General features: G+C 46.9%; 2 protein-coding genes across 2 annotated transcripts in view; one reads left to right on the top strand and one right to left on the bottom strand.

Moving 5' to 3' along the window:
* Window positions 1-9,371, top strand: part of polrmt (polymerase (RNA) mitochondrial (DNA directed)) — a gene marked incomplete at its 5' end in the record, with an annotated part of 42,230 nt that extends 32,859 nt beyond the window's left edge. The window contains 6 exons of the mRNA XM_079739172.1: window positions 1,447-1,499; window positions 3,701-3,799; window positions 4,230-4,302; window positions 6,227-6,318; window positions 7,843-7,916; window positions 8,455-9,371. Of these exons, the coding sequence (XP_079595298.1) occupies window positions 1,447-1,499; window positions 3,701-3,799; window positions 4,230-4,302; window positions 6,227-6,318; window positions 7,843-7,916; window positions 8,455-8,504 (441 nt within the window). The 3' untranslated portion in view covers window positions 8,505-9,371. The remainder of the gene's footprint in view (window positions 1-1,446; window positions 1,500-3,700; window positions 3,800-4,229; window positions 4,303-6,226; window positions 6,319-7,842; window positions 7,917-8,454) is intronic.
* Window positions 9,372-18,274: 8,903 nt separating this feature from the next.
* hcn2b (hyperpolarization activated cyclic nucleotide-gated potassium channel 2b) overlaps window positions 18,275-22,385 on the bottom strand; it is a gene marked incomplete at both ends in the record, with an annotated part of 34,474 nt that continues 30,363 nt past the window's right edge. The window contains 3 exon segments of the mRNA XM_079740100.1: window positions 18,275-18,971; window positions 18,973-19,237; window positions 21,528-21,692. Of these exon segments, the coding sequence (XP_079596226.1) occupies window positions 18,275-18,971; window positions 18,973-19,237; window positions 21,528-21,692 (1,127 nt within the window).

Below are 22,385 nucleotides of genomic sequence, written 5' to 3'. Positions count from 1 at the left end.
TATCGACGCCAGAGATTTTACCGAAAAAAGGCTTCGGCCGTGGAGCACTTTGGCACACATGTGCACAGATGAGCACTCAGACGCCGGTGCTCTGCACAGGGCCGGGACAGATGGATGCAACGGGTTCACGCCGGTAAACGGGCCGAGGGGCACAGAATTCCCAGCAGCCTCTCTGGCGGCCGCGCGGGATGCTGTGAGCGCCTCCAGATGAGACGTTGACCACGTTGACCCGCCCTCGGTACGGCTGACTGGACTGGACCCTCAGCACCGGGGGGGGGGGGGGGAGCAAGGAGTTTCTTGGCAGCACTGATGCCTTCGTAGACCTCCATGTGCAGGGTTTATAGTGGGGATAGATGTATGGATGGATGAACGGATCTATGGACGGACGGATTGAAGGGTGGTTGTTGACTCTATGTGGATTGTAGTGCGCGGACACGTCATGTGCAGAGAAGATCCTTATTCATGCTCCCAGAAATAGCCCTGAGGGGTAATTAATGTGAGACACAACCTAATCTCAGGTACATGCCTGCAGCCTCCACCCACCCCCCCCCCCCCCCCCCCCTCCCCCCGGGCTTTTTCTCCTATTAATGAGATCTAATGGATCCATAAATCACAATGATTGATCACTGCTCCATTTCAGCATACTCATGCCTGTACACACATTCATACACACGCAGGCTCAAACACACTCTCCATTGTGCACATTACACACACACACACATCCATGCTCATTTTGGGAGACAGATGCTGTTAGCACGTCAGCTGTGAGTGTGTCTGTGTCTGACATCCCATCATGGTCAAAATGTTTTTTCCCGCAATTATAACCTTTCCTGGTATTGTCGTGTTCAACGGACAAGTAGGATACAGTGCCAGGAAAGTTCTGCGCAGATATATATACCTAATGCCTGGTTGTGATACAGGATAGTAATGTATATAATGTGACCTTCGATGACAGGAATGACCCTCTTAAATATAGGTCGACTTAGAGGAAGGAATTTAACAGCAGACAAACTTGGCTTGTCAGTTTGTAAATGTCAGACACAAATGGTGTCATGCTTCAATATGGTCCGCATGGATTGTTTACTTTGCATAATGTTGAATGTCAAGCTGCTCTCAGGTGAGAAGTTGAAATCCTAACCTTTCTGGCAATATTTAAAGGCGCTGACATTGTTTGAGTAGATTGTAAATAAAGATGTAGCACATTCTGTTAAATGTGTTTTATGCACAGCTCTCACACTTTATTTACACAAAATATTTTCTCTTTTTAAACTAAAAAAATATTTTCCTGTGTTTTCGTTGTTCCCGATGTTTGTGGCTCACACTTTATCCATGACTCATGAATTCCTCCGAAAAACAGTTTCCACTCATCCAACGTGTGAAAGAGCTTTTAAAGAAGCACCACTGATGTGCTCTCCCCCTTCTCTCCCACCTCTCTCCCCTCGGCAGCTGAAGCACGACATGCAAGACATCAACCTGCAGATCAGCCACGACGACAAAGAGTAAGTCCTTCCTCCAATCGGATCGCTCACTTCTCCCTCCTCCCTCCCTTTCCTATCTCCCTGACAGCCCTATGCATCAAACCGGGTCTAAACGCTCCTTGTTCCGTACGCAGAAGGCACGTGAACCTAAATAAATATATCAGCTTCTCTGATCCACACGAGCGCTGCAGGGCCCTCAGGGGCCACACACCTCTGTTCCACGTACCGCTTGTCTCGTGCAACTTCCGCGTTAGGACTTCATGACGTGTGGACGGCGGCCCGGGTTTGTGACATCACGTCCTGTATGCCGCATCCTCTTTGCCAGTGGTTCTCAAATGGGGGTACGCGTACCCCTAGGGCTACTTTGGAGTACTGCAGGGGGTAATTCTGAAAGCTAGGCATTAGAAAATCGAGAAAATGGACATGTGGTTGAAATGTGAATCTGAAAACAAGGCGAAAGGAGAATCCGTGAAAAAATGTGCATCCAGAAACACCAAAATGTTGTTAGTTTCAGGAGGAATATATTTTAATGGGGTTAAACTTCACATGCTCATCTGACCATGCTTTCTCCCCCCCAAAAAAATTCTGCTGGTGAAGGGGGTACTCAGCTGAAAATATATCTTCGCCTAGTACACTAGTAGAAAAAGTTTGAGAACCACTGCTCTTCGTCACCTCATACTGAAGGGACCCGTTTATATCAGGAAACTGGTTGTACATGAGGGAGGAGGCGGGACAGAGACGGAGGGATACGTCCTGCGTAAGCATCTGAAGCGCAGTCGCTCTGCTGACACAGAGCAACACCAGAAATACCCTGGTGGTGATTGGCTGTGGAAGTGTTTTTTCATTGGTCGGAATTAGACGTGTCAGGCGATTTATCTGGAAGTGAGGAAAAGAACGAAGCGATGTCGAGCGACAGATTGTTTATATGGAAGAGGGAAGGTGGCGAGGGAGTGGCTGTGAACAGTGAGGGAACGAAGAACAGATCTGGGTGAGAGACAGTGATTGAGAGAGAGAGCGAGAGAGAGGGAGGGAGCCAGGACAGGGATGAGAAACGACCCACACAGAGGAGGGAATGGGCTGGTAGCTATCTCGCCTCCCTCATCAACACATCGCACATCCACCGCACTTAATACCCCACCCCCCACTCCCACAAATACCCAACGAATCAGCCAGGAAAAGCAGGAGAAGGTGGGGGGAGGGAAGCGTGGAGCTGGGAGGGAGAGGAGCGGGGCGATGAAACAGCTGTGATGGGCCGTATGTGGAACGTCTGGCGCGGAACTTAGAGACGGGCTGTCTGCACGTCAGCATGTCACGTGACGTTTTCAGCCAAAGTTGACGGAGAAAACCGCAAACCTGGTTTGCAGTTTTCTCCAGGTTTTGCACTTGCACACATCGTACACAGAGACACACAAGTAAAAGGCACTCTCAGACTTTTCTGTAATTAGTGATCTTAAAAGACGACCCTGTGCAGTATTAGGGTACGGCATTATGCAGAATGGAGGCCCAGTCTTCATGAGGACAGCTACATAGCTTTAAAGTGCAGGTCGCTTTTGCTATTAACCTTCTCTATAGGAACAAAATGGGTTATCGTCGAGGCCCATTCAATAAGGAACATGTCTTCCAGATTATTTAAATTTGAATCCTAAAAGCTGAATCGACAATTGGTCAATAGAGAAAGGAGGTGGTAGAAAGGAGTAATCCCATAGCTGGTAAGACCTACTGCATGTGTAAAGTGGTCGTTTGTGTTATTTAATTACCTTTTTTTACTGAATGTCCTGACCTTTTTTGTACTATTTAAAGTGGCAGTATGAAAGTTCTCCATTTTGTTCTCTTTGGCGCCACCTATTGAAGTGTATGTCACCTTTCATATGGATGCATGGTGGTATTGTCACCATCAATGTCCTGTTCATAACTTTTATAATGCTGCAATTTGCCAGGCTTTCATCAGTGGGCCATTCGCTTGATCACCATTTGTCTTACCTCAGTCAGCGTTACAGTGGCTCATTTGTATCAATGAAAATCTTTGAAGATTTTCAAGACGGCAACTTTAAACATCCAATTAAACTTGAATAATCCCTCAATCCCGCAATTACAAGTCTTTAAAGCCTTAACTATGACTCAACATTCTACACAGCTAGTGATTCAAATGTGTGTGTGTTTATATATATATATAATCTACGTAGATATTTAATGAACGGTTCTCACTCTCTTGTTCTCCGCAGGCGGCCGGACACGGTGAAGCAGAAGAACGCCTTCCCCCCAAACTTTATCCACTCGCTGGACTCCACCCACATGATGCTGACGTCTCTGAACTGCTACAGGTAGCGGCCACACACGCTAGACCTATCTTGAAAGGGATAAAAAAAAAATGAATGATGAATCAAAACAAGAAGATTACATGCTCCACGCTTTTGTACCGCCTCCACATTTTTGCGGAACTGGTCATTTGCGACGTATTATCACCATTTGAACATGTATAATGTGTGTGAGTCCTTACACAATACAGTCCTTTCCTCATCGACCAGCCCACTGGTTAGAGTCATTCTCTACTGCTCCTTACAGTGAACGGCCGCTAGCCTCACAGTAGGCCACCAGCGACTAGAAACACAACGGCTGTAGTCAAGTGTAGTGCATGGCCCGCTTGAGTCCAGTCCTGTATGACCATGCCCCTCCCCCTGTATGACCATGCCCCTCCCCCTGTACCATGCCCCTCCCCCTGCCTCATGCCCCTCCCCCTTTTCTCCCCTTCAGCGCTGGACTTACGTTCGTCTCGGTTCACGACTGTTTCTGGACCCACGCCGTCACAGTGGACACCATGAACAAGGTAACAACCTGCCCCGCGGTGCTCCTGCCGTTCTACCCGCAGCCTGTTGTGACCTACCCTCTCCCCCTCCTCTACCTCATCAACAGCTCTCACTTTCAAATGCATCAATGAATGGTGAACGGGCTGCACTTATAAAGCGCTTTTCTGGCCACCGAAAGCGCTTCACGATGTTGCCTCCCATTCACCCATTCACTCACACATTCACACACCGACGGCGGTTCGGGAGCAGTCCGGGTGAGTTGTCTCGCACCGGGGACACCACGACACCCGGCTAGTAGAAGCCGGGGCTCGAACTAGCAACCTTCCGGTTACCAGCCAACCCAGTCCCACCTCCTGAGTCACGTGCCGCCCATAAAAGTAACACCCTTTAACTTTCACCCTTCCATCATTTTCTTTGGAATAACTTTACCGGCCCCCTGGGGTTCTGCCCTTGTGCCCCCCCCCCCCCCCCCCCCCCCTCCGCGGGCCGGGGTCACCCCCTCCACGCCCTGGCTCTCTCCGGTCATGGAGATGAAAGGACGGGGCTGGCTGGGGTCCCAGGGAGCGACGGGACGTCCACAGGTGTAGCGCCGCGGGGGACGGAGGATTTAGAGAACTGAATCTTGATCTTTACCAAAGAAAACGTCTTCTTTGCACCCGATGGGTACAGTGTGTGTGTCTGTGTGTGTGTGTGTGTGTGTGTGTGCGTGCGGATATTGATTATGCTGGCTTTGTGGTGAGGACTTAGATGCTGACTACCCACTGGACCAGGAACAAGACTGTTCCTGGTCCGGAAACATCTTCGTTTAGTCTCTCTACCACATTAGCTTCATTCTCTCACTCGCTCCCTCTGTCTATTTCATCATGTTTCTATCTCTATTGCTCTCCTGATCTCCCTCGTTCTCTCTCTCTCTCTCTCCTGGTCTCTCTCTCTCTCTCTCTCTCTCTCTCTCTCTCTCTCTCTCTCTCTCTCTCTCTCTCTCTCTCTCTCTCTCTCTCTCTCTCCTGGTCTCTCTCTCTGTCTGTGTGTGTGTGTGTGTGAGATTAATGCCACTCATTACGTAGCCAATAGAACGCAGAGGCTGTGGTATGAAGTGCCCTTACATTACGACCCATCATACCGCTGAGCGTTTTATTGGCAGACCTGTGATTCCTTCTCACAGGAATCATCAAATAAACACACAAAAAAACGCTTGAAGTTGTGTTCCTCCACCTGGAGGTGGTTCACGCTGTCCTCCGCGAGCGCCTTCATTCTATTCCTTTCAAGTGCAGTTTATTTACGGCGGTCTTTATCACAGCTTGAGTCTCAGGGGCCTTCGCGGTCGGAATCAGATTAGACGTCACCTAGACCTCCGCGGTTCAAGGAACGACACACAAACACACAGACACTCAACCATCTCCAGGACTCCTTTGAAAGGCATTAGCACGGGCAACCATTAGAGTATAGTGGAGTAATATAGCGGCAGAAACCATCATCTCCGGGGGGGGCGAGCCGTTCTCCACTCAACAAAGACTGAGTCATAACTATGTCTGAGTAGAATAAATAGCATGGTCATATATCAATACAACTTAACAAGGGGTTTTAGATTCCCTCGCTCTATTCCTCTCTTTTTCTCTCTCTCCCCCTCTCTTTCTCTTTTTCTCTTTCTCGCTCTCTGTCTCGCTCTCGTTATATCTCTGTCGCTCTCTCGCTCTCTCTCTCACTCTCTCGCTCTCAGGTTCACATCAGAGCTGATGCGTCAGTGTTTTATCAGGCAGCATGCTCTGGGGACCGTGTGTGTGTGTGTGTGTGTGTGTGTGTGTGTGTGTGTGTGTGTGTGTGTGTGTGTGTGTGTGTGTGTGTGTGTGTGTGTGTGTGTGTGTGTGTGTGTGTGTGTGTGTGTGTGTGTGTGTGTGTGTCACTGTGCACCTGTCCCTGCCCCCTTATGACTCTCCTCTCTCTCAGGTCTGTCGGGAACAGTTTGTCGCTCTGCACAGTCAGCCCATCCTCCAGGAGCTCTCCAACTTCCTGCTCCTCAAATACTGCTCGGAGCTGCCGTGAGTCCACACGCATGTTCACACCGCAACACGCATGTGCACACAGGTACACGTGGGCACGCATGTACGGAAACACATGTCGGCACGGACAAGCATGTACGCACAACACACACAGGCGCACACACAGAACAAACCCAGGACACGCACACGCCGACCCTTGCAAACACGTATCGACAGAAAAACCAACACACACCTCCCCTTATATCCACAGGTAAACGTCCAGGCACTCATTAAAAACTGTTCCGATTCATACCCGCTCAGAGGTTAAGGATATTCTTTAGAAGGATCCCATTTCTGAAATAATGACGAATAATGATGAAAACGATATCAGGGCATCACCGCGCTTCTGAGCCCTCATCCCGTCGAAGGAAGTGAGCGCTTCGGATTGTCCTTTCGCCGTTTGTGTTCACGTGTTCCTCATGAACTAAACTAAACAGCTGTACAAACAATATATACACAGAGTTTAAATCTATCTGTAACGGCAGTAACACCTGCATGAAGTGGTCACAAAGGTTATAATGGGGGGGCGGGGAAAGAGTGTTCCTTCCGTACAAATTGGGAGGAAATGCTTTCCCCATCTTTCATCCTTTCTTTTCTGCAAGCCCGAGGCGGTTCGCTCTCTCTGCCTCCTCACTGTGGGATAATTGGACACCTAAGTCTTCTGTAGACCGTTAACCGAGCACACACTCTCACACTTACACACATATTAACACATACACATACACGTTAACACACACACGCACACACATGAACACACACACACATACACACACACGTGAACACACGCACATATTAACACACAAACACACACATATAAGCATACATACACACACATGTTAACGCACACACACCCACACATATTATCACACACACACACGCACACACACACATTAACACACACACACACGATAACCATTTTCCTTACCCCGACACTCTGCCGTCCGTACCACACCATCACCGCTATTGTTGCTTGGAGCCTGCGAGCTGATTCCTCCCAGGAGGTCCTGACACGCAGGGCTTCGTATAAAAGCTTCTTGGGCATGAAGCTTGTTTTTTTTGTCGCTCATCGGTAGAGGGTACAGGCGACATAATGTTATCACTACAACACAGTGCGCTATTTATTGAAGCGCTTGGTTTATTAAAAGCCCAATCTAGCGCTGAGTGTCCGGTACAGTGTTGTTCTGCAGTGGTTGTGTTTCCCCCCCCCCCCCCCGGGCCCAAACAGATCAGGAAGTAGAAAGGGGGGGGGGGCACATTTGCTCGTTAGGCAGTTCTTAGTCCGGCAAATTGTTCTGCAACTCCTTCCAAACAATAAAAAGCATATGGATCACAGTACGCACCCGCCGAGAGCTGGCACATCCGCTCGTTAAGCAGTTGTTATTTGTTGCGTTGTATTCGTTGTGTTGTGTGCGTTCCATCCGACCGTAGAGCGCCGCGCTACAGAACACAACGTGAGCCGTTCCCCGTTGTACACGCTGAGAAGACTTCCGCTCCCTGGTTGACGTTTGCTCCTCTCGACCGCAGGGCCGACGGGAAGAAACAGAAGTACCAGGAGTACCGGAGGCTGATGCTTATGCTGGGCAAGGTGCCCCAGACAGGTGGGTGCGTGCGTGGGGGTGATCAGCCCAGTGGCCCTTGAGGGGCCTCCCACGAAGTCGGCTCTGTACCGGCACGTTTGTCTCTGTCTGTTCGGCCCGATGCATCGGGAACTTCTGAAGTAGTTCCCCTAGAGAGAGTCCTAGAGTCCTTTTGAGCATGCCCCTGTTTTATTTGATTGTCTTATTTGGCTCTTTGCAGTTGACATGTTGTGGACGATGAGGATCACCATAGTTGCATAATAGGCGATTTCTTTATTTTTTGAGATTGATATTAGTGTTCAACGCGATGTTAGCTGCTGCTGTAACAATGGTAACCAAGAGAGTCTGGAGGGGCTTTCACTGCTCTCACACCATCTGGGTCCGCACTGGCCTCCGTTGTCTGAATCACAGCAATTTATTACTTTTAATTACGTCCCTTCGGTCAGGTCGGGCCGAAACCAGCTCTAAAGGGACTGACCTGCTCTCCTGTACCCCCCTCCTCTCCCCTCTACTCCCGATCCTCCCCCCCCTCCCCCCGACACACACAACTCTCCTCCAGGTGACTTTGATCTGCAGCGTGTGAAGGAGTCTACCTTCTTCTTCAGCTGAGGGGAGGCCGGCGGCCATGTCGACCGCAGAGCGGCCCAGTCGTGCGGAAGTCACGGGGAGGAGGGGGTGAAGAGGTGGGGGGCTCGGCCAGAGCGGGGCCCCCGCCTCGGTCAGACGTCAGGGATCGATCAACCTGCAACCCCCCCCCCCCCCCCCCCCCCGCCTGGCTCTTTAGTGGAGCGGCCCGATGGACTGCTGGGGATTTGGAAAACACTCATCCCATTAGGATCAAAGTCAATCACACACAAGCGCACATACACAAATACAAACACATGCACACACACACACACCCTTGATGGATACATGAAGCCTGCAGTGATGGGCTAAGTAGCCCTGGTTCCGTTTGAGTGAAAGGCTCCGTTCAGCTTGTTGTGCTACCAGGTTGGTTCTAGTGCGTGACAAGCCGTCAGTAAGCCATATATTGTATTGTATTGTGTATTTGTGTGTGTGTGTGTGTGTGTGTGTGTGTGTGTGTGTGTGTGTGTGTGTGTGTGTGTGTGTGTGTGTGTGTGTCAATCTCATCTTTTTACAACAGAGAATGGTTCTGAGCAGAAATTATGTGCGTGAATGTGGGTGTGTGTGCGTGCGGGAGTGTGTGTGTTTGTGTGTGTGTTTGTGTTGGAGAGGAGGTGCCACTGTGTTTCATAAGAAGCCTTCTCTACAGGCCTGTGATCCGCCCTCGCTCATTTCCAAGTAATTATTGATCCAACAGCTGGACTCACACTGGCATGTCAACCACAATCACCTCAAGTACGAACACAGCGGAATAAACCGAAGAAAAGACTTTTGGAAAGACAATGGGGAGCTCATGCAGGTGACGGGGTTACGGAACATTTTTCTGATTGTAATACTCTCCTCAGAGTATACCAGCGCTTAGTCCTTGTTCTCAAATAAAACGTGTTTTACTTAAAACAAGCGTTGTAACGTTTCCTTAATCTTTCAGGCTGAAAAACGGTCCGTATTATGAGAATTGTTTAAATATGAATCTTTTGAATCTCTTATTAAATTCTGTCTGCTTTTTAACCGGAGTGTTCCTAAGATGACGATGATGAAGGCCTCTCGTTAATGATGAAGCACAAAGGATTTGAAGGCTTCGCTAATCACCGCGTCGATCTTACTTCTCTGGGCCGTTGGCGGCGGCGGTGGCATCCAGTAATAAAGCGAGTGGCCGCTATCTGATGCGGGCCGATCTGATAGTGCGGGAGCAGACTCACACCAACATGGCTGACGAACTTCAAAGGCAAATGCAAGTCACGTGCATATATTTGGTAATTTATGGGCACCTTTTTAAAAAAAAAAAAAAAAAAAGCATAATTTATCAGCGTGGTTGAATGCCGTAGATTTTATTTTGTTTTTGTTAAGTTATTATATAACTCAAATGTGCTTCATGTGGCGCAAGGTCGTTCCTGTATGCTACCTCATGTATAGTACGATGCATTTTGTTTTAGAGTCCTCAGTAAGGCATCAGATCGACCTGAACAACGCCGTCCGGTCTTAGTTTATTATTTTAGATTATCAATCTGAAGAACTTTAGTTCTTTCTGTTTTTATTGTATCTAAATCTCAATCTAAGAGCCCTTTAAGTTCTCACTGTTCCTTCCTTCTCTCCTGCCGTCCTTGCCCAAGGGCAGCACTCCTCTCCGAGTGTCCTCCGAGTTTCAGACACTTAACACGTATCACCTTTCACCACACCGCCACTAGAGCGGCGCATGCATGCACCTATTGATGCAGACCGCTGGACCGTGGCTGAAGGAGCGGTCAGGCCTGCAAACTCTGGTGGAGGAGGGAGGGATGGACGGATGGATGAAGGAGAGGGTGGAGGTAGAAGTGGCACGATCAATACCTCCCTAATCACACAGGAGATGAAGGAGGGGAGGGCAACGCAGATATGGTCTGATAACCGTATCAAAGCCGATATTTCTGAGGGAGAATACGGTCATGTTCATAGTGTAGAGCTAGGGCCGTTTTGTAGTGTGCGTGTGCATGTGCGTGTGTTGGCTTCCAGGAGGTAAAGTAATGCTGTCATTGGCTCGGAGTAAACAGGATATTGAGGATGTCCTTACAGCAGCAGATTGCCCTGCTGCTGGGCGGGCGGGGGGGGGGAGGGTCTGTGAGTTCCTCTGCTGCCGGTGATCCCAGCGATGGAGGGGAGATGAGCACAGGAGCGACCCAGAGCAGAGGAACGGAGCAATACAAGCTCCTAATGGCTTTGAGTGCATGGTCAAACTTTTCTTTTTTAGGATTGTGTTGTTTTTTTACATGTACATTTACATTCAGTGCACTGAGCAGATGCTTTTATCCAAAGCGACTTACAATAATTTGTCAGAAGAAAGTCAAACAATTTATCACTATCAGTACAGTAAGGATGTTTATAGAACCAAGTGCCAAGCAATAACAACAACTAGGTTAACCCATTCCACATATACAACAAAGATAGCTAGGATAAGATGCCACACAATGCTTAACACAGTTTTTTAAGTGCAAGGACGTACAACATACCATAAGTGTCTTCGTTTTTTTCACTGTGTATTTACCTTCTTTCATACAATATTGGAGTTGGATTCATCTCCCCTCATTGCGTCCTCACTTGTGTCTTTATATCCATCTATGTTACAAGCAGCTAAGATGGATATATTATCAGTAGGAACGACATCAGATATTTATCAACGCAGTCAGTGGTGGACACCCTTCGGTCCCTCATGGATTACAGTCTTCTTTTATATTTAACTGTGTTCCCACGCAAAGCCTGCACCACATCAAACAGCATTTATATTCATACTGCTCATAGTGCACTGAACTAGACGTTCACTGCTTTATTAAAACATCTTAATGTCTCTTCTGTTAACCTATTTATTTTTGCAATAAATAATATCCAGTGAGGTTGCTACATATATTATTTTTAAGAGGTGGCAGCGAATGCCATTCCTCTAATAGCTTTTTTTCACCACACCATCTTATTCAGTCTTTCAAACCTCATTTAGGATTTCCGAGGCTTTATGAATATGCAACTCACCCCCCCCCCCCCCCTTCTTGAGGTAAAACCACCAAATCATTTGCATCACTTTGCATAATTGGACCATCAAAGTCCATAGTTTGGAATTGGCTTGGACAGCTCCAATTCACATTACAGGGGGGAAAGTGGCCAAAAATGTATCTGAAAAACCGAGATCTTATTCCTGCACATGTAGCGATGTGCATCGCGGACTTCATGCATAGAGGGACTAGCGGACTTCATGCATGCAAGAAGGGACTAGCCATGAATAACACATTTTATTCAATGTTTTCCAATGGAAGTGTTGCATGTGTGAGCTCGGTAGCTTGTGACTTGCCTAAATAATATATAACTCTATAACTATCATAAAATAGAACACCAGCAGTATAGATAATATCACCAGTAGCAGGGCAGGGTGTTGGTGTCGGGAGGGGGGTGGGCTTTTAGCAAAAAGCCCTGTCTTCAAGGTATCGGGGAAGAGTGTGTTAGGCTCAATCAGCCGGCCCACAGCCCCACACCCGGCTCCCGGCCCCAATGCTTATAGCTAGGCATCCATTCCCTCAGAGGGCCACTTTGAGCTCTCAGCAGCCGGGCTCCGGAGCTCTCTGTATCTCCCTGTTGTGCATCACTCAGCAGAGTGGGTCAGAGAGAGAGAGAGAGAGAGAGAGCTCCAATATTTTATATGGACACCTGAGTCACACCTATGTGTCCACCTTTGTATAAGGGTCAGTAATGTATAGTGTCCTATATTGTATATACTATACTATGCTGTCCTATACAACAATTTTTATAGAGATAGGTAAAGAAATAGACTTATTCAACTTTATCTTATAGCAGCTGTATTTCTGCTGTATATACCTTATACCTGACCTGCCTTATATTGTAATCTTTGCAGATTTTATTTTGTTCTTATTATTTAGTATCTTATTCAACCTTTTCTACTGCAGCCTTGCAAATGTACATTTTCCGTGCGGATGAAACCCTTCCTATATATATACAGGGGCACACCTGTGGGCGGTTAAAGGGTCACACCAACCCTGACCTGGACTGCCCTGACGTACAGCCATCGGCGGATCGGCCAATCAGAAGCCCCGCAGACCTGAAGCTGTGAGGCTTCTGTCAACCAGCCGGCAGAGATAGCAGAAGATAGATATTGATGTTGACTTGTAACATTTGATATAAAACTGATAGCGAAATTGTGTGGTGACGGCAGAAGGATACAGGATCCAAAAGATTAAGAAGATTAATCTTATTTTATGAATTCGGTGAATGAAGGTTGTTTAACTCATGATTAAATAAAAGCGATGGATGCAGTTTCTCCCAGATCTTATTTTAATAACCGTGGTTGTAAAATCATATCTTGAACTTTTGCCATCGAATGATGAAGTGCGGGATTAACTAAGACTACTTTATTATTCCATAACAAAGAATATCAGCCATATTAAAAAGTGTGATCACTCCTGCGGTAATTCACTGTTACTGGTTATTCAGAATGACGCACAATATTTGTACAGCATCTTGTTGTCATGACATTTATAGAAAGAGGTTTAAAACCAATCTAATCTGACATGCACGATTTACCTTGACTTAACCAGCATTTTTAAATTGCTAGCGTTTACTCATCATGCATTATGCATATAAAAAAATCTTCTTGAAGGAATAAAAGCATTGTACTCAAAGGCAGTTTATTAATATTTCTTTATACATTAGTATTGCAATTAGATATAAATCACATAGGCCTACATATTTGCATTGGTTGTCGTGGGTACAGACCTACTCTGTGACGTAAACGTAACACCTTGTATGTGGATACTACGGCATATGCTAGGCACTAAGTACACTCCACGAGGGATAGGGAAAGGTAATACATATACACCTCTGTGAAAGAATATCTGGTCTACGGAAGAGGATTAGGGCAAAACGTGCATCTTTTGAGTTCTGAGTTTAAAGTCAGAATACTGAGAATTATCTCATAATTATTATTTAAAGTCAGAATGATCACTTTTATCTCAGAAATATGACCATAAAGTCAGAACTCAAAAGAAATTCAATTTTGAGTAATTTTGCCCTTACAGTCAGAATTCTGACTTTAAAGTCAGAATTTACAAAAAAATCCCATGTGTCCCTAATCCTGTTGTACTGGTTGTACTGGTCCCTGACACACGCGATAGAGTTGAGTGGAGATGGTTAGTGTTCTGCTTCTTCATTGTGTTGCAGTTGTTTACTCTTCAGAGCTCATTGTTTCCCCGGTTAATGTGTGTGATTTTTGGAGTGTTTAATAGGGCTGTGACCCTTGCCACTGTTACATTTTTGCTTTGTCGTTGGACAATTTTTACCGCTTGGTTTTTATGTGACACATCAAAGTCAAAGGTTCATAAACCAGAGAAAGAAAAGAAAGAAAATTTGGTTTTCAAGAGGTTGAATAATGCATGAGCAGTGAATGTTGGCCAACTCTTTTTTAGTCTATTCGAGATTTTGAGCAAAGATGAACAGGGAATGATGCTAAAGCGAAAACTACATAATAATACCACATTGTCTTGTCTAGTGTTATTGTCCGTTGACAATGAGTTTAAGGACTCAGTTGCATAAGCATATTTAGGTGAAGTGACGCAATGGGTCAGGATTTGCAACACGTTCCAGTTGCTCCCTGCCCGGTCCAACTCAGAACGGATTGATTTCTTGTCGCTCATAATTACTTCTTTTTCGTTACCCAAAATAAATAGGTTATGAGATGTTTCCATTCAAAGCCAGGGACAGCCTGGCCATTGGCAAATGCTAAACTCCTCATAACTGCATTATTTCGTCCCATCCTCAACGGTAACGAGCATTGGGGAGTTTCATTAGATTTGTACTTTGACCGGCATAATGTACTTCCTCTGTGCGAACACGCTGGAGCTTGCCAAAGCAAAAACCACCAATTAGGATCAGCAGGAATGAGCCAATTAGCTCCAAAGAGGTGTGTTCAGTTGTTTCCCATAAGGACTCGGATAAGAATGGAAAATAAACAAGTATTAATTGTAAATTAAAATGGGGCAGAAGATGTGTTCTGGCTGTAGTTTAACTTTGTCGTACTTTCTGGAAGCTTCAGGCCTCCTTTGAGGTCTTATTGTTTAGTTGTGTTCTCTGTTAAGAGTTGTAGTGGGCCAGTAAACAGTTTGAGTGTAAACAGTTTCCGTTCAACAACTGATTTCTACTACTATTACAAAGGAAAGGAACGTTTTTTAATAGCAAAAGTGAATCCATTGACTCAAGGAAAAGCACTCTTATGTAAAAAAAACATACAAAAAATACACTGATGTTGTCTTAAAGGGGTAGTGTGTAAAATTGAGTGGCACCTGGCGAAATGGACTCAGCAGAAAAGGAATACAATATTCTGAAGTGTGTTTTAAGTAGTGTATAAATATAATTGTTTTCTTGTTTTCGTTCATTTAGATAGAATGACCCCTTTATCCCTGCACAGGCAGAAGGTCCTCTTCAGCCGAGTCCGCCATGTTTCTACAGTAGCCCAAAAAGGGTAAACGGCTCTAGGAAGGATGCATTTATAAAATGCTATCACAATACGGAACAATTAACATCATAATTGCTAACTTACTTGTAAGCTATGAACTTTAGTTTGACAGACTAATAACGAATAATAATAAAATTGATACATCTATCAAGTAATCTCATCACCTGCCTGATGGCTACTCGAGGCTGTGGTAGACGATCACATCATTTTTTTTAACAGTACAGGCCACCGTATCTTCTGCTACGTCATGGGAAAGGGAGAGTTAAGGAGTGGTATTAGGTTGGTTGAACTGAAGCCTACACACTGCCCCTTTAAGGCATGATGCGAGCCATCAACCAACAGTACATCCCTGGTTTTAATATTAGCATATTAGCATACTTCAAATTCAGTTCTGTGAAAGGTGTAAGATTATTTTATCCACCCTGAATGTTCATATCTCACAGGTAAATTTGTCTTGTAAAAAAAAAAATAGAACACTTCTATAGATCTGGATATTTGTTAAAAATTTGAATTTAGCTATTAAACATTAATATTTGATCTATATCAATAAGCCTGATATAGATCTCTTTATGCTTTTCATTTTTAGTATATATCACCAACAGCCAATCGGTGACAGAATACTAGAGCAGGGAAAAAGATTCCCTGCCTAATAACTTTGAAAGGGAATCAGCATCGGCTGATTGGCTGTTACACACCAAAACATAATGTAAATAAATAGAATGTAATATCATTTATAAAAAAATATTACATTCTATTTATTTACATTATGTTTTGGTGTGTAACATCTATGTTATGCGATGAAAACTGGGCATCAAATATGACTGTTCTTCAAAACCCTAATGGCTGCAGACAATTTAGTCCATAGCTTTGTCTGCTAACTGTTAAATCATTTATTACACTTTTGACTTTTGAGGCATGAATATAGTAAAACTTTGGTTTTCCTCGAAATGTCTACCACAACAACAAGGTGTTTTAAGGTTTGGGCAGCATGGGTTGAATCCCATCTGTTGGGTCACCGGTCTTTCCCCCATCTGGTGAAGCCCCGTTGGAAACTCATTTCGTGTGTACGACCCGTGCGTCTATACGCACGTAACGCACCGTAAAGCCAACACGTTCTATAAATATATTTTTCAAGTCCCAGTACGGTGGCTTTGGGACAAAAGTTACGCAAAACTGTTTGTGTTCAACTATTTGAGCATCTGGTATGAAAAACAAAACGCAATGCTTAGTGTGACCTGATAAACTTTCGCTTTTTACTTTCCCCCCAAACACGTAATGTGTTCCATGGGGTATCGTTTAGGCATGAAACTAAAACCCAACTCAACATATACATACTGTATGCATTCCCTTCCAAAGCCTATTTGCAACGCTCAAGGTGGATGATAACAGTAAATCCTCCTGGAAACAAAGAAAATAAGAACATTCAAATGATGATAGGGCGGTGGGGATCTCATTATTTTCATTGCATAATGAAAATCCAGCAGAAGTAGGGAATTATAAGAGTCCCAAAACAGGCCCAAGGGTCTTTCATACCCTCTCATATTACTCCAACAGTTGAGGCCTCACTGAGACGGGAGTTATAGTGGTGGTGGAGGAAGTGGGGGAGAAGAATACTGAATACTAGAGCAGGGGAAAATATTCCCTGCCTAATAACTTTGGAAGGGAATCAGCATCGTCTGATTGGCTGTTCAGTTGTGAGACAAAGTCATTTTTGCTCGCCGTTTCTGGCAGTGATATGCCACCATAGCCAGGCATCCTTCAACTAAATATGCAGCGTTCAAACCACCTGCCCTGTCCACACTGCCCTTGACTGCTGAGCCAATCAGGAACATTTACAGTGGATTATGTGTGTGTGTGTGGGTGTGTGTGTGTGTGCATTGTATCAGAGCCTCATTAATCTGCAGGATGGGTTGGGAGAATGGCATGTCCATGCACTGTATGGGGAAATCCAAGGGTTTTGAAAATGAGGGAGAATATATTATGTGTGACTGACACTGACTCTGACGGTAGAAGGCCAGACTTGTTTTGTTAATGTATGATGGTTATTTCATCTTTCATGTAACCAAGCGATAAATCATGTCTCAAATGGGATACGATTGAATCAGAGGAGATCAAATGAGGGAACAACAATTGTGGACAGCAAGTGTGCTCAAATCAGGTGTTCTCTTGTTTGTCACCTCATACTTTTAGTATTCATACACTACTCATGAATTATTCATTCATTTGAAAGGAAGCAAACAAAGATCCTTGAATAATATAGTTGTTTCTTTTAAATAATCACATCTTTCATCTGTATTTTAAACTCATGTATAGAATGAGATTTTTTAAAATCTATCTATTCTATCTAATTTATCTAAAGATCACAAATAACCAACAATATGTTTTGAGGAGACCATTAAATGAAAATATAAAACAACATCCCCATTACATCTTTGATACCCTTGATTGGAACAATACCATTTTTATATGAGTAGTAAAATATGGCTTATAATTTTGGAGTTCATGAGGCCAAAATATTTATGCCAAAGCAACTACTACGTTTTAATAGTCACACTCAGTTTACATCGTCCAACTCTGCATACACTTTGGCCTGGAAGAAATAACTATGAATAACAACAGGAATAGTAAGATATCAAAACATCTATACTATAAGTCTTTATTTTTTTTAGCATTGATTTGAGGATAGAAATGTAATCTTTAAAACAATAGACCATGAAAGTTAGCTAATCTCCTCATGGCATTGTGGAAAAGATTTGTATTGTGTAGTCAGCCTATTGTCACAGAACACTTGGCAGACTTCAGTGCCAAACCCGTCCCTCGGATCGGTGCAACACCATGTTAGCATTGCAGCCACTACTTAGCAGGCAAATAGCAAATAAGTGACTCTTTATGCTACATGCTACAGCTTCGGGCCCACAGTATCACACAGTATCAAATGAAGGAGGCAAGGGTGTGTATAGATGCTACCATACCACTGCTGTCCCACAGTGGGCTGCATATCTATGTGGGGAATTTAAATACAAAACCTCTCAGTGATGGAGATCCATCCTTGGGCCGTCCAGTAGAGTCTCTCGGGCGCATTAGTTGTCCTCCACCACCACACACGCTGCAGTCATACATTCAGAGGAGTCTCCCTGGAGTGGACAGACGAGGAATCCACTACAGGAGCTGACAAAACATAGAGCCAGAGACAGAGAGAGGGAGCGAGAGGGAGAGAGGCCATCCACCTTTCCCCCCCCGACTCGCCCCGTTTCTGCAGGCGTTGTTAAGGTCACAAGTTTGAGGAGAGCCTGGACCGGACTTTAAGGCGCTCCGCTTCCGGAAGACTCGAGATGGAGTCCTTCTTGGGACGCAACGGCTCTGGCAGTCCTGGTCCGATGGCCCCCGCCGGCGGCCCGGACCCGACCCCCACGGCGTGCACGTGACCGGCGGCGGGGAGGGCCCCCACGGACATCTGGTGGGGCAGCCCCACCCGGTGGGGTAACGCCCCCCAGGGCCCCGTCGGCCCCGGCGCCGACGGGGTCTGAGAAGGGGGCCCGATGGAGGTGGAGGAGACTCTGGTGGACGGGGGCGGGCTCGGGCCGACCGGCGGAGCCCCGTCGCGGGGCAGCGTGGGCTGGGACGTGGACAGCGCCCGGACGTCCTGACTGAGCCCGCCCATCTGCAGGGAGTGCGTGCTCTTGTGGACGCTGGGTCGCAGACTGGGGCTGAGCGGCGGCGGCTGCTGCAGCTGGAGGAGGGAGAGCTGGGACCCCGAGGACGGGGGACCCCCAAGGCCCGCCGAGCCGTACTGGAACATCTGCCCCGAGAGCGCCCGGGGGCTGTGGAGGGCGGGGCTGGAGAGGGGGTGGAGCTGGGGCTGAAGGGAGTGGCGAGGGGAGGCGGAGACGGGGGTGGACACGTTCTGGATGACCTGGAAGCGTCGGACCACCCGGGGGGACTGCAGGCTGTTCCCCCCCGCCACGGGGGGGGCAGAAGCTCATGGCCACCGCCTGCTGGAGGGTGCCGATGGCCGAGCCGTCCCGCGTCAGGGAGCCCGTGGCGGAAGGGGAGAAGATGCTGGCGTGCATGGGGGACGTCATGGACATGGCCCGCTGCCGCGGCACCTCCACCTGCTGCACCATCTCCCGGTCGTACTTGACGATCTCCTGGATCATCTCGTTCTCCCGGTTGTTGAAGACGCCCGAGTGGAGGTCGTGCTGGACCTTGTGCATCAGGATGGAGTTCTTCTTGCCTGTAGGGGGCGACAGAGGGAGGTGGAGGGGAGTTCATCAAGGGGGTTAGGGTTGGGGTTAGGATTAGGGTCAGACAAGGCTCGAGGGGAACATGGGCATCGCATGAAGGAAAGATGGAAGGAAAGAAGGAAAGAAGGAAAGAAAGACAGAAAGAAAGTAAGAAAGAAAGAAAGTAAGAAAGTAAGAAAGAAAGAAAGAAAGAAAGAAAGAAAGAAAGAAAGTAAGAAAGAAAGAAAGAAAGAAAGAAAGAAAGAAAGAAAGAAAGAAAGAAAGAAAGAAAGATAGATAGATAGATAGATAGATAGATAGATAGATAGATAGATAGATAGATAGATAGATAGATAGATAGATAGATAGATAGAAAGAAAGAAAGAAAGATAGAAAGATAGAAACGAAGAAAGAAAGAAAGAAAGAAAGATAGATAGATAGATAGATAGATAGATAGATAGATAGATAGAAACGAAGAAAGAAAGAAAGAAAGATAGATAGAAAGATAGAAAGATAGAAGGAAAGAAAGAAAGAAAGAAAGAAAGAAAGAAAGAAAGAAAGAAACGAAGAAAGAAAGAAAGAAAGATAGATAGATAGATAGATAGATAGATAGAAAGAAAGAAAGAAAGATAGAAAGAAAGATAGATAGATAGAAAGATAGAAAGATAGAAACAAAGAAAGAAAGAAAAAAAAGAAAGAATGAAATAAACAAACAAACAAAGAAACCTCTCTTTTGCAATAGGTTCTAAAACGTACATTGACTTAGCTTTAGGTCTATATAAGCATGTCTAAAAGTATTTCCCACCTGTTTAATAAAACACGAGCTATGTCTCTCTCCCCCCCCCCCCCCCCCCCCTCCCCCGACAGACGACTTCTGAGTAATACTAGGCTCTGGTCACGTTGTCACGGCTCTCAGGCTGGTCTCAGGGTGACGCTATCAAGGGGGGCCAGACACTTAAATACCCCTCCATGTACGGCTGGCCGAACAACGCTCATGTATGGACCACTCTCCGGCTGCTATGGCAACGGATGGCAGGTGGCGGCTCTGGCATGTGACAGGGATGACGTGACATCAGCAACACTCCGGCCCTTCCCGGGAGGGGAGAGAGGGAATGTCGATAGTGGAGCGGGGGCGGCGTGTCGGAGTGGCGTCGGCGGGGGTATGTGCCAGGGTTTGTCTCGGTGTCTGTGTTTACTTCCAACCAGCGTCCCGTTCCACAGAGCAAATACCATCCAGCCAGGAACAAGCGGGCCTTTGGTGAATGACACTGATGAACATAAACCCACAAAACCCAAAGGAAGTTAAAGAAACATCAGTGATTTTGCGATGGCGAGATAAATCCCTGTCTTAGCCCAAGCATGAGTGGAGGGTATGCCTGAGAGGCAGCTTTCGTGGACAGTGAGCTGAGCTAATTAACATTAATTAATCTATTGCATCGTGAAGCCAACATGTCCAGAGATGGAGAAGCTTTCCCATTCATGAAGGAAGTGGGTTTTTAACTGCAGCCTATGAGCACTGCGGAAGCATTACTCTCAGCCGTTGATTTGAATCGCACCCAGTACCTGTTGCACCCTTGCACGTGTCTGATCTTGGCTTTCTTGCATCGTAAACAGAGACCTCCCATTCCGTAGACTCTCGAGTATCGGGTGATCAATATGTGTTGTATCACAGAGGGTCACCGAGCAGAGAGGGTCACTCCCTCTCTGCTCCCGGGTTCCTCTCCCTCTCCTCCCTCCCTCCTCCCTCTCTCCCTCTCCTCCCCCTCTCTCCCCTCTCTCCTCTCTCTCTCCTCCCCCTCTCTCCCCTCTCTCCTCTCTCTCTCCTCCCCCTCTCTCCCTCTCCTCCCTCTCTCCTCTCTCTCCTCCCCTCTCTCCCTCTTCTCCCTCCCTCTCTCCTCTCTCTCCTCCCCCTCTCTCCCTCTTCTCCCTCCCTCTCTCCTCTCTCTCTCCTCCCCCTCTCTCCCTCTCCTCCCTCTGTCCCTCTCCTCTCTCCTCTCTCTCCCTCTCTCCTCTCTCTCCCTCTCCTCCCTCCCTCTCTCCTCCCTCTCTCCTCCCCCTCTCTCCCTCTTCTCCCTCCCTCTCTCCTCTCTCTCCTCCCCCTCTCTCCCTCTCTCCTCCCCCTCTCTCCCTCTCCTCTCTCCTCTCTCTCCCTCTCTCCTCTCTCTCCCTCTACTCCCCCTCTCTCCCTCTCCTCCCTCTCTCCTCTCTCTCCCTCTCCTCCCTCTCCTCCCTCCCTCTCTCCTCTCTCTCCCTCTCCTCCCTCCCTCCTCCCTCTCTCCTCCCCCTCTCTCCCGCTCCTACCTATGCGGTCCAGCCGGTCGATGGCCACGGTCTCGAAGGCTCTCCTCATCATGGGGTACTCCTCCAGCACCTCGTTGAAGTTGTCCACCGACAGCGAGTACAGGCGGCAGTACGTGTCCGACCGCACACTGGCTGTCCGCCGACCCCTGGTCAGCAGACAGATCTCTGGGGGGGGGGGGGGGGGGGGGGGGGGGGGGGGGGGGGGGGGGCACGGGAAAAGAGACATGGAAGAGATGAGTGTGGAACAGCTTAGTTCAGCGTCTTAAAGGTGACATATTATACCACCAGGTGTGAGTGTGATAAGCCGTTTTGAAAATCTGCCTAGTCTGACCTCACTAGTGCGCGTGTCCACATAGATGCATGATGGATCGACCTTTAATCATATCTCAGAACATGTTCTACCTATCTCAATACCACTACTGGTGGGGGTGGTAATGGTAGTGACTAAGATGTTCGATTCCCTCGAGTCATACTGGAACTCTGCTGGTTGATTCCACAGTCTCCCTGTTGGCATCCATGAGCCTCACGACCGACCCTTCGGCTCATTCATGACACAAAGTCACCGTCAAAGTCTTGCTTTGCTTCATAACCAAATGCTAAATGCTAATAATGTCGGGCCGGCAATCACCGTTCCATTCTTGTCCGTGTGCGGACTGATTAAAGGGCCCTTTTACTTCCCAGACGTGGAAGTTAAACCTTTCGCTTATGTCTATCCCCCCGGGACATCTGACGTTACATTAAGCATTCCCTCCATCGGTGGGGCAATGAAGCGCACTGAGGAGAGCACACTCTATATGCAGACACTATTGTTCCCCTCTCCCCTCTCTCTCTCTCTCTCTCGCTCTCTCTCTCTCTCTC

This window comes from Pollachius pollachius (assembly GCF_949987615.1).
Source record: "Pollachius pollachius genome assembly, chromosome: 7".
Lineage (NCBI taxonomy): Eukaryota > Metazoa > Chordata > Actinopteri > Gadiformes > Gadidae > Pollachius > Pollachius pollachius.
Note: the sequence above shows the minus strand (reverse complement) of the source record. Positions and strands in the feature narration are given on the sequence as shown.